The 26,124-nt window shown below is 37.0% G+C and overlaps 1 protein-coding gene across 1 annotated transcript in view; it reads left to right on the top strand.

Annotated features, from left to right (window-relative positions):
- Positions 1–2,912: 2,912 nt before the first annotated feature.
- Positions 2,913–26,124, top strand: part of LOC133088511 (cAMP-specific 3',5'-cyclic phosphodiesterase 4B-like) — a 187,619-nt gene continuing 164,407 nt past the window's right edge. The window contains exons 1-2 of the mRNA XM_061186477.1: positions 2,913–2,954; positions 8,485–8,723. Of these exons, the coding sequence (XP_061042460.1) occupies positions 2,913–2,954; positions 8,485–8,723 (281 nt within the window). The remainder of the gene's footprint in view (positions 2,955–8,484; positions 8,724–26,124) is intronic.

The following is a 26,124-nucleotide window of genomic DNA, read 5'->3' as shown; positions in this document are numbered from 1 at the left end:
TCCTCCTGTCTTCCTGCTGCACTTCCCAGGAGCCAGAGGGCTAGAGAGCCCATGGACTCAGTCTGTGAGGACCAGCCTCCTAGGGCACAGCCAGGATGGAGAAGGTGTTGGAGTGGATCTTGAGGGACAAACGTAAACTATCTAGAAAACAATCTCTCCTCTCTTTTATTTTGTTTTATCGGGTTGGCCAAAAAGTTCGTTTGGGTTTTTCCATACCATCTTACGGAAAAACCCGAACGAACTTTTTGGCCAACCCAATAGATAACAGACGCTGGGTTTTATTTCTGAATGTAAAAGTAATATATTTTAAATGTAGAACATTTGGAAAACTTCCTTGTAACTTGAGGTCTTGCTTTTTCCTAGCCAGGACATGCTCCCAGTTGAAGGCACGTGAATTTATCCAGTCAGCTCTCACACTCAAAGTGTTTTAAAACAAGTTTATTTTCATGGCTAAGACCTCACAAAAATACTCTTGCATGCCCCAAATCTACTGATGTTACCCTGGAACATGTCTTTCTGCCTGTCATAAATTTCCTTAGCATGGCATCTTCCTGCATGTGTCACACCCTTAGTACATTAAATTCTTTCCCATATTTTTGCACACCATATACTTTTCTATTATCCCCACTAAACAAATTCTACTTATTATTTAAGGCTAAAAAGAAACGTCATTTCTTTCCCAAAGTCTTCCCTGAAACCTAAGCATTTTAACATTTCATTATATTCTTTGATTCACTCATTTTACAAACATATTTGAGAACCTACTCTGTACCAAGTGCACATTTAATATATGTAAATCTTCCCTGCCAGACTAGACCGAAAATTCTTGAGGGCTGGGTTTGCATTGAGCTTCATCTGGATCCTAGAATGCCTTGTTCACTTCTAAGAAGATATAGCTAAGGTCTTACTCTTCATTTCTGCTGGGGAAACTTGATCCTTGTTTCTCCCTGCTGAAGACAGCCTAGAGATTTCTACTCCAGTTGTGTTGTTTTATCCTATTTTTAAGTGCATTTCCTGCCAAGCAAAATGGATCATTTTTTTGGCTCAGAAAAGAATACATCACAAAAATTTGGAAAATATGAAAAAGAAAGAAAAACCTCCAATAACTCTTATATAATGTTCACTGTTTTAATTTTACACAGCTTCTTTAATAATTTTCTATGCTCACATTTTTACAGAATTATACTGATTGGGGATATCTAATCCTATATCCTGCATTTAAAACTTACATCTTTTAATCTTGCTTTTTCTTTGCTTAGGAGTATAAACATTTTTTTTTAGGTTTGGCCTTATAGAGGCACTCAAGACTGAACATAACAGAGACAAAATGTCTGTTATTTGTTGACTTTTGTTAAGTTTCAAGCAGCCTTTGAGTAAAAAGCTCTAAAATTCTGCCTATTCCTCTTTGGTCAGCGTTAAGAGGAGTTCAGTAATTGTAATCATTCCTTGGTGTATGCTGAGGAAATTCTTTTCCTTGGCATATTGAATTGAACACCTGAAAGGCCTGTGGGGTTCTCTCCCTAGAAGACTTATAAAGGCAAAGTTTCTCCCTCCCCCCACTCTCTTATCCACTCTGTCAGTTTCACTGCCAACTCCTGCATAATATCATCAAATTATGTGTTATAAATTCAACCCTGGTTTCCTGGGTGATGGGACAATGCCACTACTTAGTATTCCTAGTCACATAGCTACAATTCCATCACGCTCTTAATCTATATATATCTTCATGTTCGAGAAGCAGACTCTTCAAATCAGGCATGTATTAAGAGTTTTAAATGTACAGAGTGAGAAAACATAGAAGCTTCTTGAGCTCAGCATCGATGCAGGCCATTTTTGATGTTAAGATCTTGAGAATCCGCCATGTGGACCAATGCTTCTTGGATTCAATGGTTTCTATACTGTACCTTTTCCAGTTCAATTCTGCAAACTCAGAATTCTTCATATTCTCTTTTAGACTATTGTATGTCTGAACTTTAAACTTGGGCCTGTTTTAATAGCCTGAGTTTTCATAAACCAGTGACTTTTTCCTCTGGAGCTGGCACAAGTGGGGTGCATCCTTAAATTTTGGTAATGTTATTGAGGTTCTTTGTTGCTGAAGTGGCTTCCAATGATCTACACAAAACAAATGTCATGAACTGCAGTGCCTCTGCTTCAGAATGGCCAAGTTTGTGTGATTTAAACCAGGGAATACTAGCTCTTTCTAACTGTTGGTTGCTAAAATTCTCTGTGATGAATACTTGCCTATGTACTTATACGTGTAAGAGGTTTAAACTGATGGTACAATTGAAATTAAGATTTTTTTTGGTCATGCATATTTTTGTATTGGTTTTCTTTCTTTTCCTTTTTTCTTTGACAATAGTATCAATGGATCATATTCATTAAATTCTAAATCTGCCATGTTTTAGCTGTGTTACCTTGGCCCAATTATTTTTCTGATCCTCTGTTCTCTCATTAGAAAAAAAGATGAAAATAATCTCACAGATTGTTATGGGGATCAAATGAAATATTATATGGGAAAGTACTTTCTAAGTTTAAAGCCCTTCACTAATACATATTATTTCTGTATTCTTAAGGATCATTGATTATTTGGGAGCCTAATTGTTATCCTCTATTCTTTTTTCTCCTCTCAAATATCTTTGCACTGATGTCTTGGATTTTTGCATTTTATGAACCTCTTTCCTCACATGTTAGATTTAATTGGCTTGGTAAATTGTAATATTTACTTATACATGTGCATTGTGTACATTCAGATGTTAGTGTGGAGAATACAAATAAGCTACATATTTGTATTTAAGGATACTGAACTGTTCTTTTTTTTGTGTGTCTTGTTTTCCCCTGCAGGTCTTAAAAATTGTCAGCAAAGCTGCACTGAATAACAGACACCCTAAGAGGGGCTGCTTTTCCCCTTTATAATGAAGAAAAGCAGGAGTGTGATGACAGTGACGGCCGATGATGTAAGTTCCAAAAGTCAGAGTTGCCGATTCCACCCACTCTTTGCTCAATAAAGAAGTCACTCCATAATTCTGTTCCAAGGGCAGGCAAGGTTGTCTAATAGTACCACTCTGTCTCTAGGTGTTTCTGTGACCTGGACATTGGCAGTCCTTGGACCCAGCACTCTGCATGCTAGGCAGCAGGCACACTGCCCTCTCTGCAGCTTGGAGATGGGCTCAGTTTGAGCTTTGTGATTTTCATTTACAAAACCACCAATCTGTGGAAATTTTTCTTTTCACCCTGTTTGCATTTCTTGATGACTTTCTTGCACACTTTTATCCAAGTTCAGCTGATCCTTGAGTCATCTCCTATGGTGGGGTCTTTGACAGCTGTTTGTAACCCATCCTCTAGGACTTGGCTCAAGTGTGGGCCTCAGACCAGCAGAACTAGCGTCACCTGTGTATTTATTAGAAATGCAGAATTTCAGAACCATCCCTCAGACCTAAAAATCAGAATTTATTCCCAAGGTGATTACATATGTACATTATGTACATATGTAAATTTCCGTTATCTTCACTAAACAAATTCTACTTATTATTTAAGGCTAAAAAGAAACCACATTTCCTTCCCAAGCTTTCCTTGAAATATAAGGATTTTCACACTTAATTATATTCTTTGATTTACTCATTTTACAAATATTTTTGAGAACCTACTATGTACCAAGTGCATTTTTAATATACGTAAGTCCCAGGCTGACTACATATGTACATTATATTTGAGAAGCTCTGCTCTGGGTCATTTGAAGAAGTCTGTAGACTCATCATTTTTAATAGCTTTGCATCTTGGTCAGCTGAGATTGTCTTTTTTGCTTTCAATTGACCAGTCCCCCATTGGTGTGTTTTTTTAATTGTCCAGTGTTTACTCAGCTTCTGTTTGTAATTGAGCTAAAAATTATATGCCACTAATCAGATGTGCAGAAGGAAGGAAGGGAGGGAGGAAGGAAAAAGAAGTCATTTTCCTTGCTGTCTGTAATAGCTCATCTTGTTGTTAAACTTCTATTTCACAGATGGGGGAGGGGCTGGGAGGAACTTGAACTTGGTAATTAATAATGTAAACTGGTATCTTTTGAGTAAATGACCAGTCTATGAGTATTTCTCCAAGTTCTTACTCCTTCCCTTCCATGTGGGCAAGTGGGAAAACAACATTAATTGACGTTATAGTCACAGGTGTGTGGTATTGTCCTTGTCTTGTATTTCCACTGGTTCTTATTGTTGTCCTATTGAGGAATAGCTCATTTCCCCAGATATTTGGTTGTCAGTCTCTGCCCTTGATCTAGTGTGCTTAGGCACATGGTAGGTATAACAGGTGGTGAGTGCTGTCAGCCTGAGCAGGGGACCTTCTCAGCTCGCTGTAAATTTGACCTTCTCCCCTGCTGCCTGGGCTCTTCACCTAACCTTTCAGTGGAGCTCTGATTGTTTAAAAGACTCAGCTTTGCCTTCTGTGCAGCCCTTACGTTTGGGCTGCTCACCCCATGAACCCCTGGTCCCTTTACCTTATGCTGCAGAAAACCCCTTGGCAAGCAAGCTGAGGCTAATTCTCAGTTTTCTTCTCTGTCTCTGTCTGGGTTTGTAAAAACTTCTAGGACCAGCAAATGCAGAGTGAGACTTAGTTGTGCCATGAGGCTCTTGCCCACCAAAGCACACTCCTTTGCCATTGCCGTTTCTACTCTTTTGTGTTGAGACACTTGGTTAGTGATGTAGTCTCATCGCCTGTGCCATATTTCCTTTTCTTCTTTCCCCCTTCCCTACTCCTTGACCACAAGGGAACTGCCCTCAAGTCATATTCTAAGTCCTCAGTACCAGTGGTAAAAAGCTGTGTTCAGACCTTCATGCTCTGGTTAGGATATCTAAGGGGAAACTTCTGGAATTTAGAAATTCTGTTTCTCTTAAAAAAAAAAGCTTGAGGTTGTCCCATAATACTATTTGTATACTGTGTGCTCCATATTCTATTTCTTTGGAAGAATAAAACTAAGCAATGCATCCTGTCTGTAAAGTATGATCAATGATTTTTTTCCTTTTCATTCTATCATTGCAGTAATAATCCTAATCCTCTCTGAGGTAATGGTTACCACAATCAAAAGACAGGGAAGGTTGCATAGAAGAATGTGCAAAAAAAGAAAAGCACATTTGAAGAATACTAACCCCACTAGACTGGTGGGGTTAGTATTATTACCTAGATTTGCACTGTCCGACATGGTAGCCACTAGCCACGCGTGACTATTAAGCACTAGTACGAATGGGGAGGTGCTGTAAATGTGAAATACATCTTGGATTTTGATTACATAATAGTACAAATAGAAAAGAATATATTTTGGATATACTAAGCTAAGTAAAATATACTATTAAAAGTAATTTCACCTGTTTCCTTTTTTTTTACTTTTTTAATGTGACTACTAGAATATTTAAAATTATACATTTGGCTCCCATTTGTGGCTTGTACTTTATTTCTGGTGGACAGTCATAACCTAAAACTTTTCACCATGCACCTCAACCTTTCCGGTATAGTACAGAAGATCATATCAGATGTTACACACAGTATCTCTTCCCTTACAACAAAAGCAAATTGGCAGATATTATATTTTTTTTATACCACACTCTGAAGAAAGGTTCACCCTTAAGTCAAGGATATTTTATTATATTCTCATTATTTCAGCTCAACAAACAGTTACTCAGTGATTTAAATATTCACCTAATATTAATTTAGCACCTATTATGCACTCAACACTGGTTAGGTTCTAGGGATTAGAGTCCTTGTCCCTTTGTAGCTTATATTCTAGAGGGGAGGGCATACATCAATCAATAAGTTATAAAATAATCCCAGTTATGATAAGAGCTGTGGAGAAAAATGAAGTTGGTCAGGGGGCAAAGAATGGTTGGATGGTGACAATAGGTGTTCATAGAAGGATAACATGAAGAGATGAAATACGGACAATGAGGACACATAAACATTGAGGGAGTGAGCCCTGTGAAGATCTGGGGGAAGAGAGTTTCTGGCAAAGGGAACAGTGTGATTTCCAAAAGTAACATTCAAATTAATGTTTTTTTCCCCCAAATCTTTGATCTGATGAGTGGTGTAGTTGGCCAGTATCACGCTGGTTAAAATAGGAAAATAAGTCCAAGATCACAAATTCAGTAGTTTAGAATTGACTGAATTAGATTTTGCCTTTGAGGATGTTAGCAAATTTGGGGCAGTAATTATGAGTATGAATTAGAAAGTTTGAGGTAATTATGAATAACTCAACTTAGGTTAATGAGTGTTTGCATAACAATGTTACTGTTTTTAGTATTTAACTTAATTTCTAAAAAGCTATTCCATTAAGCTGTTTTGTGGCAATGCATTTTCACATTAACTGAGGTCTTTTGAAACAAATTCTTTAAAGAATGACTCCAAATCTGTAAATTCAAGCTTGTTCGCAAGTCAGTATGGGATATATTTTGTGTTAGGCGTGACTTTGTTACTTTTCAAATAACAAGTACCAAATAAGTACCCATTTAATCTATTCACTGCAATTAAACCTGGTTGGTAATATTTCCATTTCTAAAAGAGGAAAAATATCCAATAACTTTATTATAAGACTATTGTGGTTGGTGGTTTAACTAAGTGACATCCTCATTTCTGTTCTTTGGTACAGTGTTTCTTGTATAGATGGTAAAGTATAGGCTTTACCACCTATACAAGAAACACTGCTTTGCTTTCCAGATAATCAGTACTTTCTTTACATGCATATTTGGGACAAACTGAGTTATAAAATTTCTGACTTTTAGTTTGTTCTTGAATCTCTTTAGGAAGACTTTGTCTGTCCTAAGACTTTCTGTCTCCTCAACTAGTCTCTTAAGTCTTTTGAGAAAGAAACTTACATATACTATGCTTTCTCCTCAGCCTCTTATTTCTAACACACACACACATATATAAGTGCTAGGCCTACAGTAGATTTAATATAACCAGTTACTAAACAGTGAAACACTGGCCACATTCCAGAATATTTCAAACTCTGGAAAATTGTAAATTGTTTTGTCTCCTTCCTGTTACTGAATTGTGGTTCTACTGAATTTTAAATAAGTGGTATTCCAAAACCATAAGTCAAGCACAAAATATATGATGATATCCCATTTCCAGGTGGAGAGAGTGGGGCCCCTGAAAATTGTCAGGCCTATTCATGCCCAGATTTTCATCATGAAAATGTGATTTTGCATGGATGAGATAAGCATAACCACTAGAATACAGACTCTGTCTCTTTTTCCTGTTGTATCCTTTCTTAAGTAGCACAGAGCAAGACTTTAATAGGTGTGCAGAAAATATTTGTTGAATGAACCCAGCTGGACCCTTAAACTTGAGTTAATTATCCTTGTATGAACTAGTATAGGGATGGGTGGAGGAGTGGTGGGCGGAGAACTTTAGTTTGTTTAAACCTAAGGCAGTCTAGTCCCAGGCTCTCCTAAGTCTATTCTGAAGGGCTAGTAGGAAGTACCTGTCTTTTTAGGGCTACAGAATGACTTCCAGGTGAGAGACCTTGGCCTGGTGTTAGGACTTCCATTATTGCTTAAGATACGAGTGGAGAGTGACAGTTATAACTTTTAAACTCCAAGTTGCTATCAGTGGCTACTTGCATTGCTGTAACATTTCTTGTCTTTAAGCCGGTGTGAATGGTGACCCAGGCAGAGGTTCTTTTGGGGCTTCCACTCCCCACAGTACCAGGAACCAGAGTCACCAAGAGATATAGGAAGAATGAATAACTCTTATTATTGGTTATAATACAATGCCTCTATCTTCTCACAAGTATTTCATTCATGTCAGCATTAGGGCATATATTGAACACATGGCAGTTCAATTCAGGACCAGATAAAGTATATTCTTCTTTTTCTGAGCTCTTGTATGTTTGACAAGAAAAAAAAAAACCCACCCTCAAATCCCCTCAACTCTGAGGAGACCTTTTATAAGAATAGGAAAAGTCAGTTACCCAGTTACCCACAATTATGAGTATCTTGCTGGCCTGAGATAGAAAATATATTTACTTTAAAACATTGAACAAGAAATGTTATACTTTAGCTAGTATAGTTTGTTCCCGTGTTGCAAAGTGATAACACTGATGTCCAAAATATATTTTCTATGAAAAGCTTTCATTGTAGCAAGTTAAAAAAGAGAAAGAAAAAAAGAATAATTTAAAAAAGTGAAAGAAGATACAAAGCCCTGCAATCCACATGCTTCTAACTGGAAAATATTATCGACAGTCCTAAAGATCACCAAGGCTATGCAACTGATGTGTTTAAAATTTGAGAATTAGCCCCCTGTGCCTATGTGTTTTCTCTTAAGCTTTTGACGTCAGTGTTCGATTCTGATTGTGAGATAATGAATCAGGACTTTATGAGTGATCATTTAGCTTCTTGATCATTTAGCTTGATCATTTAGCTTCTTATTTTACTCCATCGTGCATCATTTTAAACATTTGAATTTCATTTTCTTTTTCTCTTTTTTCTTTCCCTGTGGTTCCTCTAGAATGTTAAAGATTATTTTGAATGCAACTTGAGTAAATCCTACAGTTCTTCTAGTAACACACTTGGGATCGACCTCTGGAGAGGGAGAAGGTGTTGCTCAGGAAACTTGCAGTTGCCACCACTGTCCCAAAGACAGAGCGGAAGGGCAAGGACTCCTGAGGGAGATGGCATTTCCAGACCGACCACGCTTCCTTTGATGACACTTCCAAGCATTGCTATTACAACTGTAAGCCAGGAGTGGTGAGTAGCCCCCAACTTAAATGTCAGTTCTAAGTTTTATTTTCCAGTTACTCCCGATACAATTTCTTGTTATTAAAATGTTAGTTATCTGTGGAGTAACTAAGGCTTTTGACATTTTGAGAATTTGTTTCCCTTTGGGTAGCAAAATGAGGAGTGGAGGTATCTCCTACCTCTTAAGATTGGAAGGGGCCTATTGAGGAAGGAATGAGATACATTTTTATTAATGACAAAGAAAGCAAAATTACTGCCTATGGTCTTTTTTAAAAAAAAACTATTAGTGTATGTCAATATGATGTTTTAATTTAGAAAAGCAAAATTATATGAGTGCCTAAAGGAAGTAAAACATATATATTATATAGATGAATGACAGGAGATATTCTTATTACTGTACTCAAAATATAGTTATTCTTAGCTTCTTTTTATTATAATCCCACTTTACTAATTTCAGTTTGTGATTATCTAGAAAATAAAACACTTCATTATAAATCAAAAGAGGAATGAAAATTGTACTATGAGAGATGCTTGGACTGTTTTGCAGAGTCTATGTTTGTGAAAGAGGCTATTTTAATCTAGTGTTGAAACGTTAATTGAATACATATAATTTATAACTGTGGTTAAAATTGTGCCATGATATTTCTTCAAATACGTGTTTTTAATCACATATTTAGTTTTTAGCACTTTCTCTGGTTTTTCTTTTTGCTCTACATAATTTCCAAATATTTTCCAAGAATAGTCTGCTTACATAACATGGAGTCTTATTAAAAAGAAAAATAATTTATCTATTTTTTATGTAATTTTAAATTATAATAATATGGTGCTTTAAAAAAATCACTTTTCATTTAACTCATTTGTTAAGGAGAAAAACTAAATATATTAAATCACTGTGCAATATTATCACAGTAAATCCTTAAAATATGTGATTTTTATGGTGTGCTGTATACCCTTGCCACATGCTGAGCTGTACAGTGCTGATGAGTAGTCCAGTATGTGCTCATTGAATGATGCAGGAAAGCTTTTAGTTGGTGGTTATCAAATACACTAAGAATTAGATCACTGAGACTTCAGCTCTCACAGTTATTAGCCTGAAATGGTTCATCAGTCTGTATGTGATAGAGAAGCATGTGAACGCGTCGTAGGGGGAATGGGTTAAAAATTTGAAAAGCACTGACTAACATCTGCTCCTCAGCTGAATTAACATTAGAATAGTCATAACCAATCATTGAGCACTAAAACGGGCATATTGCTCCTGCATTGCTTACTCAGTCACATAACTTATGTGTTTAGTCTTGGTTTGCTTCTGCATGATGGCAGATTTGGAGTTCAGAAGATTTCCACGGATTTATTTTTCAGCAAGTTGGCACTGGTGCAGTATTACCAGTTGTTACAATATTGAAATGCTTCCATACCAGTTGGAAAATACATGCTTTCTTGAGCTCTCTGATTGCCCTTATTACTATTCCAGACTCTTCCCCAGAAGCAAATTCCTCACAAACCAACAACTAAAGAGGTGATGACTGGCACAGCAGGAGTCCAGTTTTGTTGGGCGTTGGTGTTTTATCTGTTAGAATAACACTCCAGATAAAATGTACCTTGCAATATTGGAGTACCTTGCAATGTTGGAGTTCATTTTACTCAAAGACCCTTTGGGAGTTGCAGAATTGTTCCTTCCTTAGAAGTATCGAATCCAGACTCTGACATGTGGGGCACACTTGTCTACCTCTGTAAATTGAATATATTCATCTGTATAAGAGAGTAATTGTACTCACCTCATAGGCTATTGTAAGGATTAAATATGGTAATCTTTCCAAAATGCCTAGTTTAGTAAAAAGCACATGTTAGGCAATCAACAAACATTAGTTTCTCTTCTCTTGATCATTATCCATTAAAGCCTTTTGAAAATTAGAAACCATGTTTCAAGTATCGCTAGCCTCATGCTGAGTGAAATGGAAGATTTAGCCATTATCCAGTTTGTCATGCAGTCAGCCAACACCACATATTAGTAATTCATTCATAATATGTCCGTTTTTTTTTTCAGTTACCTGGATAGTTTTTAAAGTGTGAGAGTATTCAGTCATTGACTCCAAATTTATTTTTAAGTCTAAGCAACTAAAAGCATTTCAGTATATCCCTTAAAAATACTTCCTTTGCAATATTGATGAATACCGGTGGAATTGCTGGCAGAGGAATCTAATTGAAAGATCATTTGATTAGAAGTGAGGAAGTAGGGTTCCAGATACCATCATTGCCATCAACTTGATGAAAGGTCCTAGAGGTAAGGGGTGCAGTATATACTCACTACTTATACTCACTACTTAGAACACGGAGAATGTGGAATCAATCTCCAGGTCTAGACGAGAGGTCAATAAGCTTTCTCTGCCAGTTAGTAAATATTTTTGGCTTTGTGGGCTTTATAGTCTCTGTTGCCACTATTCAACACTGCCATTGTAGTGTGAACATGGCCGTAGACAGTACATAAATGAATGTGTAGCTCAGCTCCAGTGAAACTTTACTTACATAAACAGGCAGCAAGCTAGATTTTGCCTGCCAGTCAGTTTGATGACTCCTATTCTAGACTAGTAAAAGTCTCTAGGATATGACTCCTGCTCTGATAATTGCTTTGACAGTTGTAACTGGGTGAAACTGACCTTGAGTTCCTGGTTGGTGTTCTAAATATGTCAAAAGTCTGGGAATATGTGCTACAGATCAAGTATTTAAAGCCAGTGAAGGAATTTGAGTGAGAACAAATGAAAGTTACTGCCCAAGGTATATAAAGTTAAATAGAAAAACATTGATATAAATTTAGCCCTTGTTTGGGGAGAGTATATTGGTGAAGGGAGGTGGCCATCACTGCAGGCAAAAGGCCTGGAATAGAAGGACAATGATTTGATTTACTGTGGAGAAAGAAAGAGTGAGGACCTGAGTCCAGTTGGGTGGACTTCCATCTTGCTACCTTTTGGATGAGTTTCTTTATCCTACAAAAACTCAAATGAATGAACAGTGGAGATGATACAGCTTTTCAGAGTTGTGTGAGAAAGAAAATGTAATATATGTAGCACTTGGTGGTTATTTTGATGTTATTGTTATTATTGTTATTTTATTGTTATACATAGACTGAATAGCCAGAGTTATGCATTTTCTATTATTGGGGGTTCTGGAGGAAATTCACCACCTGAGTTATTGGAACCATCTTGGAAATATGATGAAAGAAGAAGTCAGATATGAAAACAAGATGTTATCCTCATTACTGATAAAGTTAATATTGGAATATGTACTCTGTGTCTGTGGGCAAGTAGGCTGCTAACACTGTACACCGTAATCATACAGACTTACCACCCAGTAATAGGAGGTGCTGGGCCTGTGCAGGCAGCCCTCGTCCTCAGAGGGCGAATCTACCTCTATGAAATTTGAAAATGGAGGAGTTGTAGAATCCTGCCCCAGTGAGACAGTAGGAAGGAAGGACTGAGTTGTGCATGTCTACCTTCTCCTTCTGGAAAGACCAGTGCAGATTAAATTACTCCTTCTTTCCAGGGAAAACTGAGTAAAAATGCAGAAGGAGGTTAGGAATGTTAAGCTGGTGGCATTCCTGACACTTGGAAGACACGTCAAAAGGTGGGAAAAATACATTCTTCCTGACATTCCCCAACTTTTTCCCCCCTCTTTTCACCTTTAGTCTGGGGTCACACTTGGGATGTGGCCAATGCCAAGCCTCTGGTGGTCTTCACTTTCTGAATAATTAAAGGAGTTTATTGATCTACCAAATTTATCAAAGCAATGTCACCACAACCAAGTTAGGAAAATAAGCCAATACTCAGCCTTGAATGTCTACAGTTAATCTATAATTTTAACTTTCCTCCATGAGGATTTTTTAACTCTTTAACTCCTTCTAGCCCTTCCCTGTTCACAGTTTTTAATTATCTATATATTTTAACCCCCAAATACACTAGCCCTGGAATCACTTGCCTTTTTGCTTGAAGTAAGTCCTTTAGAATTTACTCTTATTTTTTGGTTTGTTTCTCTGAAAATGTCCTTATTTTGCTCTCATTCTTGAAAGTGTTTTCTTTGTCATTATGTAGCAGTTTCTTTATTTCAACACTTTTCCCCTTGCCTTTTGACTTCCATTACTGTTGTTGGGAAAATGGCTGTAAGTCTAATTGTTTTTCTGTGTAAATAATCTGCATTTTTTGGTGGGGTGGGCTCTTGATTTCTGAATTCCATCTTTGATGTAACTAGGGGTGGATTTCCTTTTATTTATCCTATATGAGATTTACTGGACTTCTCAAATATGTCAGTTGGTGTCTTTCACCTCAGATCTGGAATATTCTTTGTCATTATCTCTTCAGATATTTTCTCTGCCAGCCTTTTGCTCCTCTGCTATTGGACTTATGATTAAATGTATTTTGAATCTACTCCTTTATCTTCCATTTCTTTTAATGTCTTTCATATATATATAATTAAAAATTTTGTCTTTCTGGGCTGTATTCTGGTAATTGCTTTTGGTCTGCCTTCTGGTTTGCTAATTCTCTTTTCAACTATGTTTAATTTGCTGTTAAACCTATTCTATTGAGTATTTCAATTTTGATTATTGTATTTTCTGTTTTTAAAGTTTGTATTTATTTAGTTTTTAAATATGTGAGGTAATTTTATATAGTTTTCTTTTCCCTACATGTGTTAGTTATCTACTGCTGCATAACAAATAATCCCCAAATTTAATGACTTAAAGTAACAAACATTTGTTATCTTATATTTTCTGTGGGTCAGGAATCTAGTTGTGGCCTAGCTGGGTGCCTCTGACTGGGTCCCTCACAAGGCCAAAATCAAGCTATTAGCCAGTGTTACAATCATTTCAATGGTTGACTGGGTGGGAGGGATCTGCTTCCAAGCTCACTCACATGGTGTTTGACAGGTTCACCTCCTTGCTGACTGATGACCGGAAACATCAGTTTTTTGCTATATGGGGCCTCTCCATTGTGCTACTCATGACATGACAGTTTGCTTTTTATGGAGCAAGGGTTTTTGATAGAGAAAGACGGACCAATAGAAGGTGAGCAAGAGAGAAGTCAAAATCTTTTTAGTGACATCCCATCACTTTTACAAATTCCGTTCATTAGATCTAGCCTACACCCAAGGGGAGGAACTGTGCAAGGGCCTGAATATGAGGAGGTGGGCATCATTGGGGACCAATTTAGAGGTTGCCTACCACATTGCAGATGTTTTCAAGCTTTTAAAAATTTCTTTAAATATAGCAAGAGTAAGGAGAAATAGACAAATCCACTATTATACTTGTAGACTTCAACACTGCAGAAAATTGATAGACCAAACAGGGAGAAATCATTACAAATACATTTGATGTGAACAGCACTATCAATCAACTTGATTTAATTGAAATTTTTTAGAATACTTCATCCAACAACAACAGAGTATACATTCTTCTCAAGCTTGCATTGAGTGCTCACCAAGATACATCTATCACACACACCTTAACAAATTTAAAAGAGTAAAAATCATATAAAGTATGTTCTCAGACCACAGTGGAATTAAATAAGAAATCAATAACAGAAAGATAACTGGAAAGTCCCAACTATTCAGAGATTAAAAACCCAACTGTAAATAACAGACCAAATGGGCCAAAGAGAAATCTCAAGAGAAAATTAAAAATATTTTGAACTAAGTGAAAATAAAATTAAAATTTACTATTATTTATGGGATGCAGCAAAAGGAGTGCTTAGAGGGAAATTTATATCTATACCTATATATATGTCTATATATCGATTTCTCTCTCTCTATAGAGATATATTTGACAAGAACAAAAAACGAAATCAGTACTTCTTCTATCTTAGAAAACCATAAAGAAAAGGAGTAATTTAAGACTCAAGCAAGCAGAAGAAAATCAATAATTAAATTAGAGCAGAAATCAGTGCAATTGAAAACAGGAAAACAGTAGAGAAAGCCAGTGGAACCAAAAGATGGTTCTTTGAAAAAATCAATACACTGATAAACCTCTGGCCAGGCTCACCAAGAAAAAGAAGAAAAGACATAAATTACTGCTTTAAGAAATGAGAGAACATCACTATTGATTCCCTGGAGATGAAAAGAATAATCAAGGAATACTGTGAACAACTCTGTACCCACATATTTGAAAATTTAGATGAAATGGACTAATTCCTTGAAAGACTCAAAAGTACCAAAACTCACAGAGGGGAAATAGATAACATGAAAGGTCTGTATCTATTAAAGACGTTGAATAGAAAATTATTAACCTACCAAGAAAAAGAAAGCTCTAGACCTAGATGGTTTTTGTACAAATTTTACCAAACACTTAAAACAGAAATGATACCAATTCTCCACAATCTGTTCCAGAAAATTGAAGTAGATGGAACACTTCCCAACTCATTCTATGAGGCCAGTGTTACCCTAACACCCAAACCAGACGGAGACATTATAAGAAAGGAAAACTGCAATATCTCTCATGAACATAATAGATACAAAAGTCCTCAAAAAATTTAACAAATAAACTTCAACAATGTATAAAAAAAATTATACCCTATAGCCAAGTGGGGTTTATTCCAGGTATGCAAGCCTGGTTCAACATTTTAAGGTCAGTCAATGTAATCTACCACACCAATAGATGAAGAACAATCATGTAATCTTATCAGTTGATGCAGAGAAAGAATTTGGCAATATACAACACCCATTCATGGTAAAAACTCTCAGCAAACTAAAAATAAAGGAGAATTGCCTCAACTTGAAGACCTCTACAAAAAACCTATAGCTAACATACTTAATGGTCAGAAGCTAGATGCTTTCATTTAAGATTGGGACCAAAGTAAGGGTGTTCTGTCTGACCAATCCTATTCAGCATTACACTGGAAGTCCTAGCTAGTGCAATAAGCAAAGGAAAGGAAATAAAAGGCATACAATTTGGAAAGGAAGAAATAAAACAGTCTCTGTTTGCAGATGACATGAATGTCTATGCAGAAAATCCCAAAGAATTGACAAATAAAACTTCTGAAACTAATAAATGAGTAGAGCAAGGTTGCAGATTACAAGGTTAATATATAAAATTTATTACTTCCCTATACATTGGAAATGAACAATTAGAATTTGAAATAAATAAATATTATAATATTATTTATAACTGCATGAAAACAAAAAGAGTATTTAGATATAAATTAAAAATATGTGCAGGATATGTATTCAGAAAACTATGAAATTCTGATTAAAAAACCAAAGGAATTCTAAATAAGTAGATATATGATGGTCATGGATTAAAAGATTCAAAATTGTTAGGGTGTAATTCTTCCTAACTTGATCTATAGGTTCAATGCAATTCCAGTCAAAATACTAGCAAGCTATTTTGTAGATATTGAAAAACTGATCCTAAACTTTGTATAAAAGACAAAAGATCTGGAATAGCCAACACAATAAATACTGAAGAAGAAAAAAGATGGAAGAGTCACACTACCTGATTTTGACTTAATATAAAGCTACAGTAATCAAGATAGCTTTATATTGGCAAAAGAATAGTGGCATAGATGAATGGAACAGAATAGAGAGTTCAGAAGTAGACTGATAAAATACAGTCAGCCGATCTTTGATAAACGAGTAAAGGCATTTCAGTTGAGAAGACATAATCTTTCAACAAATTGTGTTGGAAAAAATAGCCATTCATATCAAAAAATTAATAATAATCTAGACAGAAGCCTTACATATTTCACCAAAATTAACTCAAAATGATCATAGACCTGAATGTAAAATGCAAAACTACACAACTCCTAGAAGATAACACAGAGAAAACCTAGATGACCTTGGATTTGGCCATGATTTTCTGATAAAATACCAAAAAAAACCCCCATGGTCTATGAAAGAAAAAGTAATGATATGTTGGACTTCATTAAGATTAAAAATTTCTGCTCTGTGAAAGACACTGTTAAAAGAATGAAAAGACAAGCCACAGATTGGGAGAAAAGATTTGCAAAACACATATCTGATAATAAACTTGTATCCAAAATATACAAGAAACATAAAAAAGTCAACAATAAGAAAACAAATAATCCAATTAGAAAATGGGCATATGATCTGAAGAGACAACAAATCAAAGAAAATATACATATGGCAAACAAGCATTTGAAAAGATGTACATCATCATTTGCCATTAGAGAACTGTCAGTTAAAACAATGAGATGCCATTACACAGTTATTAGAATGGCCAAAATCCAAAAAAAAAAAAAACCAATTGCTGGCAAGAATGCAGAGCAAGAACTCTCATTCATTGCTGGTGGAAGTGCAAAATGGCACAGGCACTTTGGAATATAGTTTGGCAGTTTCTTACAAAACTAAACATAGTGTTATCATATGATCTGGCAATCATGCTCCTAGATATTTACTTAACTGATTTAAAAACTTACATTGTCACAGAAACCCGCACAAACATATTTATAACAAATTTATTAAAAATCACCCAAAGCTGGAAGGAAAAATGATATGCTTTAATAGGTGAATTGATAAATTGTGGTACATCTATACAGTGCAACATTAATGATGAAAAGAAATAAGCTGTCAAACCACAAAAAGACATGGTTGAACCTTAAATACATGTTGCTAAGTGAAAGAATCAAGTATGAAAAGGCAACATACTGTATGATTCCACTTATATGGCATTCTAGAAAAAAGCAAAACTATAGAGATGGTACAAGATCAATGGTTGCCAGGGGCTCAGGAGAGAGTGTTGAAAAAAATGAATGAATCTTTAAAACCCTCAGATTTAGTGAGAAATGTAGATGTAGACAAATTAATATAATACAATATATTTAGTTCTAGAATAAGAATACAGGTGAGGAGCAATGAATTCTTCCTTGGAGGGGAGAAGCAACAGTGAAAGCTGTTATTTGTCCTTGACTCTGAAGCTGAGCAAGCATATATCTGCTGGACAGAAGTAGAAGTAACATTTCAGACAGAGGAAATAGCATGGACAAGACCATGACTCCTTGAGACAAAGTGACATATTCAAGGAATGCAAGTATTCATAGGGCACGTAGGGTATGTGAGATGGTGTGGGTGGAGATATGGCTTAAGTAAAAGGCGGGAAATCTGAGTTTGAAAAGGTGGGTAGAGGTCAGAACGTGAAGGGTCTTACAGTTTTGCCTTTATCCAAATTAATAAATTGAAGCCATTGGATTTTTGAAATAAATTGAATATAGATCTGTAAGGTAATAAGATAATGAGAGACAATGTAGACGCTGTTTGGAAAGAGAAAGGTTGAAGGTTGAAAATCTAGAGAGGAAGATTTCAGAGCGAGGTGGATGATGGATGCTGAGGGATTTGAGCAGGCAGTAGGTGTGGGAATGAGAAGGAGGAGGAAAACTGAACAACACTGGGGTTGAATGGATGGGAAGTGGTGCGTAGTTGCATGTGGATTAGGAGCATGGAGGAGAAGCCATGAACATGCAGCAGTTTCTTGTTCAGCTGGATGAATGGAAATGCCATGAACAAGGACAAAAAATGAGGGGTTAAGGTATAAAGGGAAAGATGGTGGGTTTAGTTTTGAATAGGGTGAGTTTAAAGTACTTTAAACATGTTACTAAGTGGATATTGTCTGGGAGCCGTTAAAATTGTGTGTGTGTGTGTGTGAATTTCATAGTTTGGAGATCATAGGTGTACAGGTGGTAATGAGGTAATGGAATGAATGAGATTACCCAGACCAAGTATGCAGAGATTAGTCAATATCAATTTTGTCTTGAACTAAGGATATAGCCTTAAGGAATAATAATAACATGGGGTCAAATAAGAGGGAAAGAAGAGCAGGGAGAAGGCAGAACATGAACAGAGAAATAGGAGGAGAATTAGAATAGAGAATTATTATAAAAGGACAGAAGTTAGGCCATAGGGAAGGTTTGGTCAGCAAAAACAGAAGTTGCACAGAGTACAGGTAAGATGAGGACAGAGAAAAGGCCTTTGGATAATTCAATTTAGTGGACATTGGTAACACTAGTGGAAGTCTTAGTAGAATCATGGAATCAGAATGCATGGGATTAAGAGTGAACCAGGGAGGCAGAGGGAAGCAGAGGAATGCACAGCAATGCATAGGTCCTGTGCTAGTTCTGTTGGGCAGGTACATATGTTCTTTTGTATGTCGGATACTATATTAAAAGTGATACTAGAGGACAAAATACAACTTTAAAAAAGCAAAAACTAGAGCTGAGGAGGAAAGGATAGCAATAAAATATTACTCATTCAAGTTTTTTGTTAGTGAAAAGAGTGAGAATGGAAGCTGATTGGGGTAGACAAGATTATGGAAAAGTGTTATAATGTGGAGACATTTTTATCTATGCTGAACAGAAGGAACTGTTAGATGGGGAGAAATTGAAGATAAGAGAGATGGGCAATAATTAATATAGAATATAGTAGGAGTAGCACAAGGAAAGATAAACTTTAGACAAGATTAGAAATATCTTCTTTTGAGACATGTAAATCCAATGCAGAAAAGAATGAATATATTGGAAGTGACAAGGAGAAATAGGAGAACCTTATTTCCAAAGGTGGAGATCAGTGATCATCAAATATTAGAGTGATTCAGAATCACTTGGACAATTTATTGAAAGAGTTGGTTCAACTTATCACTGAACCCCAACCCTAGAGCTGGGAGTCTAAGATAGGGCTGGGGATCTGTAGTTCTAATAAGTTCCTAGGTGAAACTTGTGGAACTGACCTGGGGACCACATTTTGAGGACTCTGGCCTAGATTTTCTCAGAAGTAGGAGGTTAAGTCATCTGCTGAGAATAAGGGGGTGCGGACTCTCTACTGTCCTTTCAACCAAAGGCATACATTGTTCCAGATCACCAAGCATGTTTCTGTCTGGGGGCATTTCTTTTTTCTGTGCCATGCCAGCTGACCTGTGGTGGGACTGAACTCTCAGGTGTGAGATAACAGTACTGCTCTAAGAATGCTCACATCTTAATGATGCAATAGAACTATTGTCAGCTGCATTTTCAGTTGAATAGGAAGAGCTCAGAGATAAAGTAGGCAGGGAATCTTGTTTCAGGGTTTTCCTAATGGTGCACTTTTTCATAAGAAACAGTTCTGGCTTCTCCTTTGTTATTCCCTCAAAGAAGATTATAAATATCAGTTTGCTTGTCTCCCACCTCTGTCTGCCTGAGGGCTGTGCTTTGCTTCTCTAAATGTTTCAGTTGTGAACATGATGATTCTATTTGGGCATCTATTAACTTAGGTGTGATGTCCTTAATGTTCGCTGTCCCAACTTTCACCTGCATTGGGGAGAGTGGTGTCAGTTGCCCTGTTGCTGTCTGGAAGGCTGGGAGCAATTTCAACTGTTCTCATTATCATGGAAGGGAAATGCGGTCAGTCCGCTGAGGTGGTGGTTCAGAAACATGGGCTATGCTTTATTGCTCCGACAATCTGTAACAAGTTTACAGTCTGATGGGGTTTTCAATAAAAATATTTTATGCTTTGGGGTTGCCTCTCAGCTACAGAGCCTAAAGCCCTGTTTTAAAGATCAAAATACCCACAGATGCTGTGCACAAATGCCATAGATTCAACAAAAGCTGGTGTGAAGATGGGAAATTGATGACACATCTGTTTAGCTCCCACCAGGCTTTACCACCCACTGAAATCTTTTGGGTACAGAAACTGCATTTGTGACTTGTGCATCAGGCATTGCAATCTACAAGTCAGCAATTCACAAAGTTCCCCCTGGATTCCCCGTGTCAGGTATGTAAGATAATAGACAGGGGATATTTAAAATCATGCATCATCCACTCCATACCTCGTTGCTTATATATTCTCAATAAGGTCAAAATTGTATTAGAATATTAGGATATATATAGGATATATATTATATAGAAGGTACTTAGGATAGGATCTGGTCTATATGATTATAATAATTGGTATAATACTTTAATATTGGTATTAAATATAATACCAATAATATAATATTATATAATAATATAATAATATAATAATGTACTGTTGGTGTAATATAGATAATATTCTCATTATAATATATTATAGTATATAACGCCCTTTCCATCTCCTATTTTATTTAAACTTAACTCCCACAACAACCTTGCAAGGTGGGCACTTTTTCCTTAAGGTAAAACAAAAATAAAAATGACTTCAACCTAAGTATGATCATGGGCATGAAAGGTTTCATAATAGGGAAAGACTCTATTTTTGATGATTGGTGGCTGACAGCTTTCAACTCTCTGCCTCTCCCCTTTCCTTTTTGCCCCACATCTAGGAAGGATAAGTAAATCTGGACACTCCCTCCCTTGGTGCCTGTGAGAAGTTCAAAAGATGCAAAACTCTGCTCTCTCTGGGAATCCTCATCCCGGCCCTACCCCCCACCCCTTAATCATAATAAAACCCTAAGCCACCTTCCACCTCCCTCTCAACTTTGTTTCACTTTAGACGGAACCTGAGCCCTTCTCCTTGGGGAATCCTTTTGCTGTTTATTATATGAGTAGTAAACTAATTTCATATCTATTAGTCCTATGTGTCGTTCATCCTGACATCCATAAATTCCTGGGCAGGGGCTGCCCAGTATCCTGCAGGGGATGTTAGGTGCCCGGATAAAACAGGTTTCTTAGTTTTAGATAAGCTAATAGTGCTTTATTCCTTCAGATATGTGGTCATTTCAGACAACAAAAATAATGAAAAAATATTGTGGTTAACTCAGGGCTGAGAACTGAAAGATGAACAGGACATGGTCTCTGCCCTTCTCTTCAGTAGTTATAGTCTCGTAGAAGAGGCAGACATGTAAATTAAAAAACTACAAAATTATGTGATATGTAGTATGTACAAGGTACTATGGGAATGCAGGAGAGTGAATGGCTGTGAGTCTTCCTGGATTGAACAACACGTGTGTAAAGTCATAAAAGCATGAAAGAGCATGGAATGTTGAAGGAACTGTATTCCTATTTATTTGGCTGTAGAACAGGGTGAGTGTGGTGAGATGCAGTTGGCAAGGGCCTTGAAGGCTCTGCTCGTACATTGGATCTTATCCTAAGGACATTGCTGAGCTACTGGAGGCCTTTAAGAAATGGAATCAAAGAAGAATGTTTTATTTTAAATAGTTCACTTTGATGGCAGTGTGGAAGATAGATTGGTATTGAGACACAAAGATAATTTAGACTTGCTTTAGTCCAAGTGAGCAGTGATAATGGCTGCTGAGTCAGGACAAAGGCAAGGAAAATGGTCAGAGGAGGACATATTTGTGCCAGACACTGTTCTAGGAGCTGAGATACAATGGGATGTAATGGAGAAATCTCTGTTTCTATGAAGTTTACATTCTAAAGCGGTACGTAGGAGAGAACCCCTAATGTCCACCCTTTCCTTCTCTCTAACAGAAAGAAAACTTTAGAATTGTAACTGAGCACAAGGTTCCCCAGAAAACAGATGGTTTTTTTTGGCCTTTCTTGCAGCTTCCTTTTAGTCTAGCTAGAACCTAGTTACACTAGATTCTGTCCAGGTCATGCCCTTGAAATCAAAGGGCATCCTTTTCCTTCCATTCTCCCCCTTTCTATGGGCAGCAATGAGTATGCAGTGGTGAGGTTGCTTGCACTTGGTGGCCAAGGTTAACACCACGGGCCTGAAGCAGCAGCAAAACTGAAGGGCCCTGAGTATGTGACAACTTCATAGAGAGCCACCACACCACACTGGGTTTTAATGTGAAGTAAATACAGTTCTATTGTTGTTTTGTGCTTCTCTCTGATACGGCATCTGAACCTGTATCATAAGTAATACTGGGAGAGATATACAATTGTAGTGGAGGTTTACATAAAGGGGATGCCCAGATCCTGAATCTTACAAAGGCAGTCATCTAAAAGTATAAATAAGTTATATAAGTATGTTGTATACAGTTGGATCTGTTATGCTTAATATATTATTATTCAAAATAACTACTAGCTGTAATTTGCATGCAAGGAAGAGGTTCACAGAATGCTCAAGCCAGTTAGTTGGTTGTTCTTCAGACAAGAAAGACCCACTTGTACAAAGTACTTACATCTGAGTGTGCCAGCCAGTGTGATGAGAGCTGAATATCCCTTCATTATGTCTTCTTATTATCTGATGTACTTACTAATCCAATCTTAAGTAAAATGGTTAGTTAGTTGATAAAGGCATGAGTCTGTTCATTGAGGTGGAAGCCGATTACAATAGTGATTACAATAATTAACAGAAAACTGTAGACTGAAATAATGTGATGAAGGAAATAACCAGGGTGATGTGATGGAGTAACTATGAGCTGAGCAAAAGAATGGTACTTAGATAAGGTAGCTATGAAAGACCTCTGAGAGGAGGTGATATTTGATTGATACCTAAATGATAGAAAGCAGTTAATCTATTCAAAAAGTGGTGGTGAGGGGGCGCAGGCTCTTAATAGGCAGAGGGAATAGAAATGTAAAAGCCCTGGGATGGGAAAGAGCCTAGTATATTTGAATAAGAGACCGGAGACCAGTGTGGCTGAAGCACAGAAAGCAAGGGGGAGGAAGAAGGAAGTTGGGATTTGAGAGGCAGGGAGGAGTTAGATCACCTAGTTACTTGTAGGCTATAGTAAGTTTTGTTTTATTCTATGAGCAATGAGAAGCCATTACAATGTTTTAAAAACATGACAGGATCTGACTTTAAAAGAATAGTGCTTTGGGTACAGATATTATGAATTGCAGGGTCAAAGTGGAAGCAGAGACTATTGCAGAAAAGTGATTTGAAACAGGATGATTCCAGAGGAGCTGGAGAGAAGTGAAAGGATTTAATTGCTGTTTAGAAGTATATTGATAGGGCTTGCTAAAGGGAATGCATGTAGAGGTCTGGGGGAGGAAGGCATCAACAACCAATCCTATGCTTTTTGCTTGAGCGGCTGGGTTGATAGTGGTGCCATTTGTTGAAATTAGAAACACCTGGGGAAAGATTTTGATGGGTATAAACCAAAAGACCCATTTTGGACAAGTCAAGTATGAAGGTGGCGATGGTTTGTGATGGCCATAGGCAGTTAGAGGTATATGGGTCTGGAGGAGAGTTAGAAATTTGATAAGTCATCAGAATAAATATAGCATTAATACTTTAAAAGTTCATTTGTTTTATAAGTACTTCAAACAAACTAAAAATACAGAAAATAATTCAACAAACACCATCTATTGCTATACCTGCTATCTAGATTTAACAAATGTTGACACTTTGCCTTTTTTTGCTTCAGTCCTTTTAAAAATATGATGTTGCAGATTAAGGAGTGAGAACATTCTTAAAGATGCTGGGAAGACAGTGGCTTAAATGCATTTCAGTTCTCATCCACTCTGAGCTCTTCCTCTTCTGCCAGTAGACAGGTCCTGGAGGATAAGAAAGAAACCTCAGATTCTTTCACAACCTTGCCAAAGATAGGATAGGACTTTCTCCCTTCTGGCAAGGGGAGAGCCTGGAAATCGGCAGTGAAGAGTCCCAGAATGAGGATGAGATTGCCCGCATCCTGCGACAGCTTAGCCCTCAGAAACTCGTGATCTCACGCAAATTTACATGCATAGGAATATATCTAATATTCTATTTCTGGATTCCAAAACACTGAGAAGTAACCTAACCAGTTGCTGGATCCTTTCTACCTTTTAGGTTGGGAGAGCATGAAGAGGCCAAAGCAAGAATATGAGAGAGATTTCCTCCTGATGCCTCGACATGCTACCAGTGAGGTACCAACCCCCACACTACTGAATTATAAGAACGGAGGTTGGCAAGACTGCTACTGCTTAATGAACCCCATCACCTTAAGCCCCCAGGAGAAGACCAGGAAAAATATCAATGCAACTAAGGGCATTAAGTTACCGGAGAAATGAAGAGCAAGGAGAAAACACAGAGGAGGTTCCTGTGAAGTGGAGTTACTGGGGAAGACAAAGACTTAAGGCAAAAACAAAGTACTTGACATTCAAGTATTGAACAAAGAAAGACTTTTTGAAACCAAAATCATTTAAAACATTCAGCAGATGAATCAAAACAGAGTAAAATCTTTGAGATTAAAAATAGCACACACACACAGACACATACAAACACACAACTCGCGTACACATACATAAACTAATGTTCTGAAAGATCAAGTGGTAGAACTATCTCAAATGTCAGAGAAAAATACAAGGCTGTAAAAAAATCTTTAAAGAAAAAAAATACTCGAAATTTAGTTCAATAAGCCCTAACGTGTAAATAATAAAAGTTCTAGAAGAAGACAAAGACATAGATGAAAGATAGGCAATAGTTAAATAACTATCAGACAAGTATTTCCCAGAGTTTAAGAAAGGCCTGAGTCTGAAAACTGAATGCGCTTAAAATTCCAGGCAAGACTGATGACAACAGACTCACATCTAGATATACTCTAGCAAAGTGCCGGGATTTCAGGTACATATAAGAAAAATGTCTTTAAGCTTTCAGCAAGAAAGAACAATTCAGTTACAAGAAAAAAATGTAAAATGAAATTTGACTATTAATCTTCAACATGAGAAACTAAATAGTAGAAGGGTACAGCCTACAGACTACTAAGAAAAAAGGACTGCAACCCAAGAATCCTGTATTCAACCAAGATACCAAGATGTAATTCACAACTGTGTTAAGGAAAATGATGGGTTTGATTAATATGAAGGATCTTGAGATGGAAAGATTATCCTGAATTATCCTGGTGGACTCGATCTAATCACATATGTCCTTAAACGTAGAGAACATTTCCTAGCTGGAGAGAACCAGAGAAATGGTAGTGTGAGAAGGACTTGACCTGCTGTTGCTGGCTTTAGTGATGGAGGAAGGGGCCATGGACCAAGTAATGTGTGTGGCCTCTGGAAGCTGAAAAAGACAAGGAAACAGATTTTCCTCTAGAGCCTCCAGAAAGGAACCCAGCCCTGATGACACCTTAATTTTAGCCTGGTGAGACCCATATCAGACCTCTGTAATGTGTTAGTCAATTTGGGCTGCTATAACAAAGTACCTTACACTGGGTCACTTATAAACAACAAACATTTACCTCTGACAGTTCTGGAGGCTGGAAGTCTGAGATAAAGGTGCCAGCATGGTCAGTTCTCGTAAGAGCCCTCTTCTGGGTGGCAGACTGTGAACTTCTTGTATCCTCACAAGGCAGAAAGAGACCTAACGAGCTCTCTGGCCTCTTCTTATGAGGATACTAATTGCATTCATGAAGGCTCCACCCTCATGACCTAATTACCTTCCAAAGATCCAACCTCCAAAACACTGGGATTAAAGTTTCAACATATGAGTTTTGAGAGGACACAAACATTTAGTCCATTGAATGTAAAATAATAAATTTATGTTGTTTTAAGCCACTACATTTGTGGTCATTTATTATGGAAAGAATAGAAAATGAACATAATCTCTCTTGGGGAAAAAAAGGGTATTTGTAGAGATAGAA

The sequence above is a fragment of the Eubalaena glacialis genome, chromosome 3 (assembly GCF_028564815.1).
Source record: "Eubalaena glacialis isolate mEubGla1 chromosome 3, mEubGla1.1.hap2.+ XY, whole genome shotgun sequence".
Taxonomy (NCBI): Eukaryota; Metazoa; Chordata; class Mammalia; order Artiodactyla; family Balaenidae; genus Eubalaena; species Eubalaena glacialis.
This window is presented reverse-complemented; position numbering and strand designations above follow the sequence as displayed.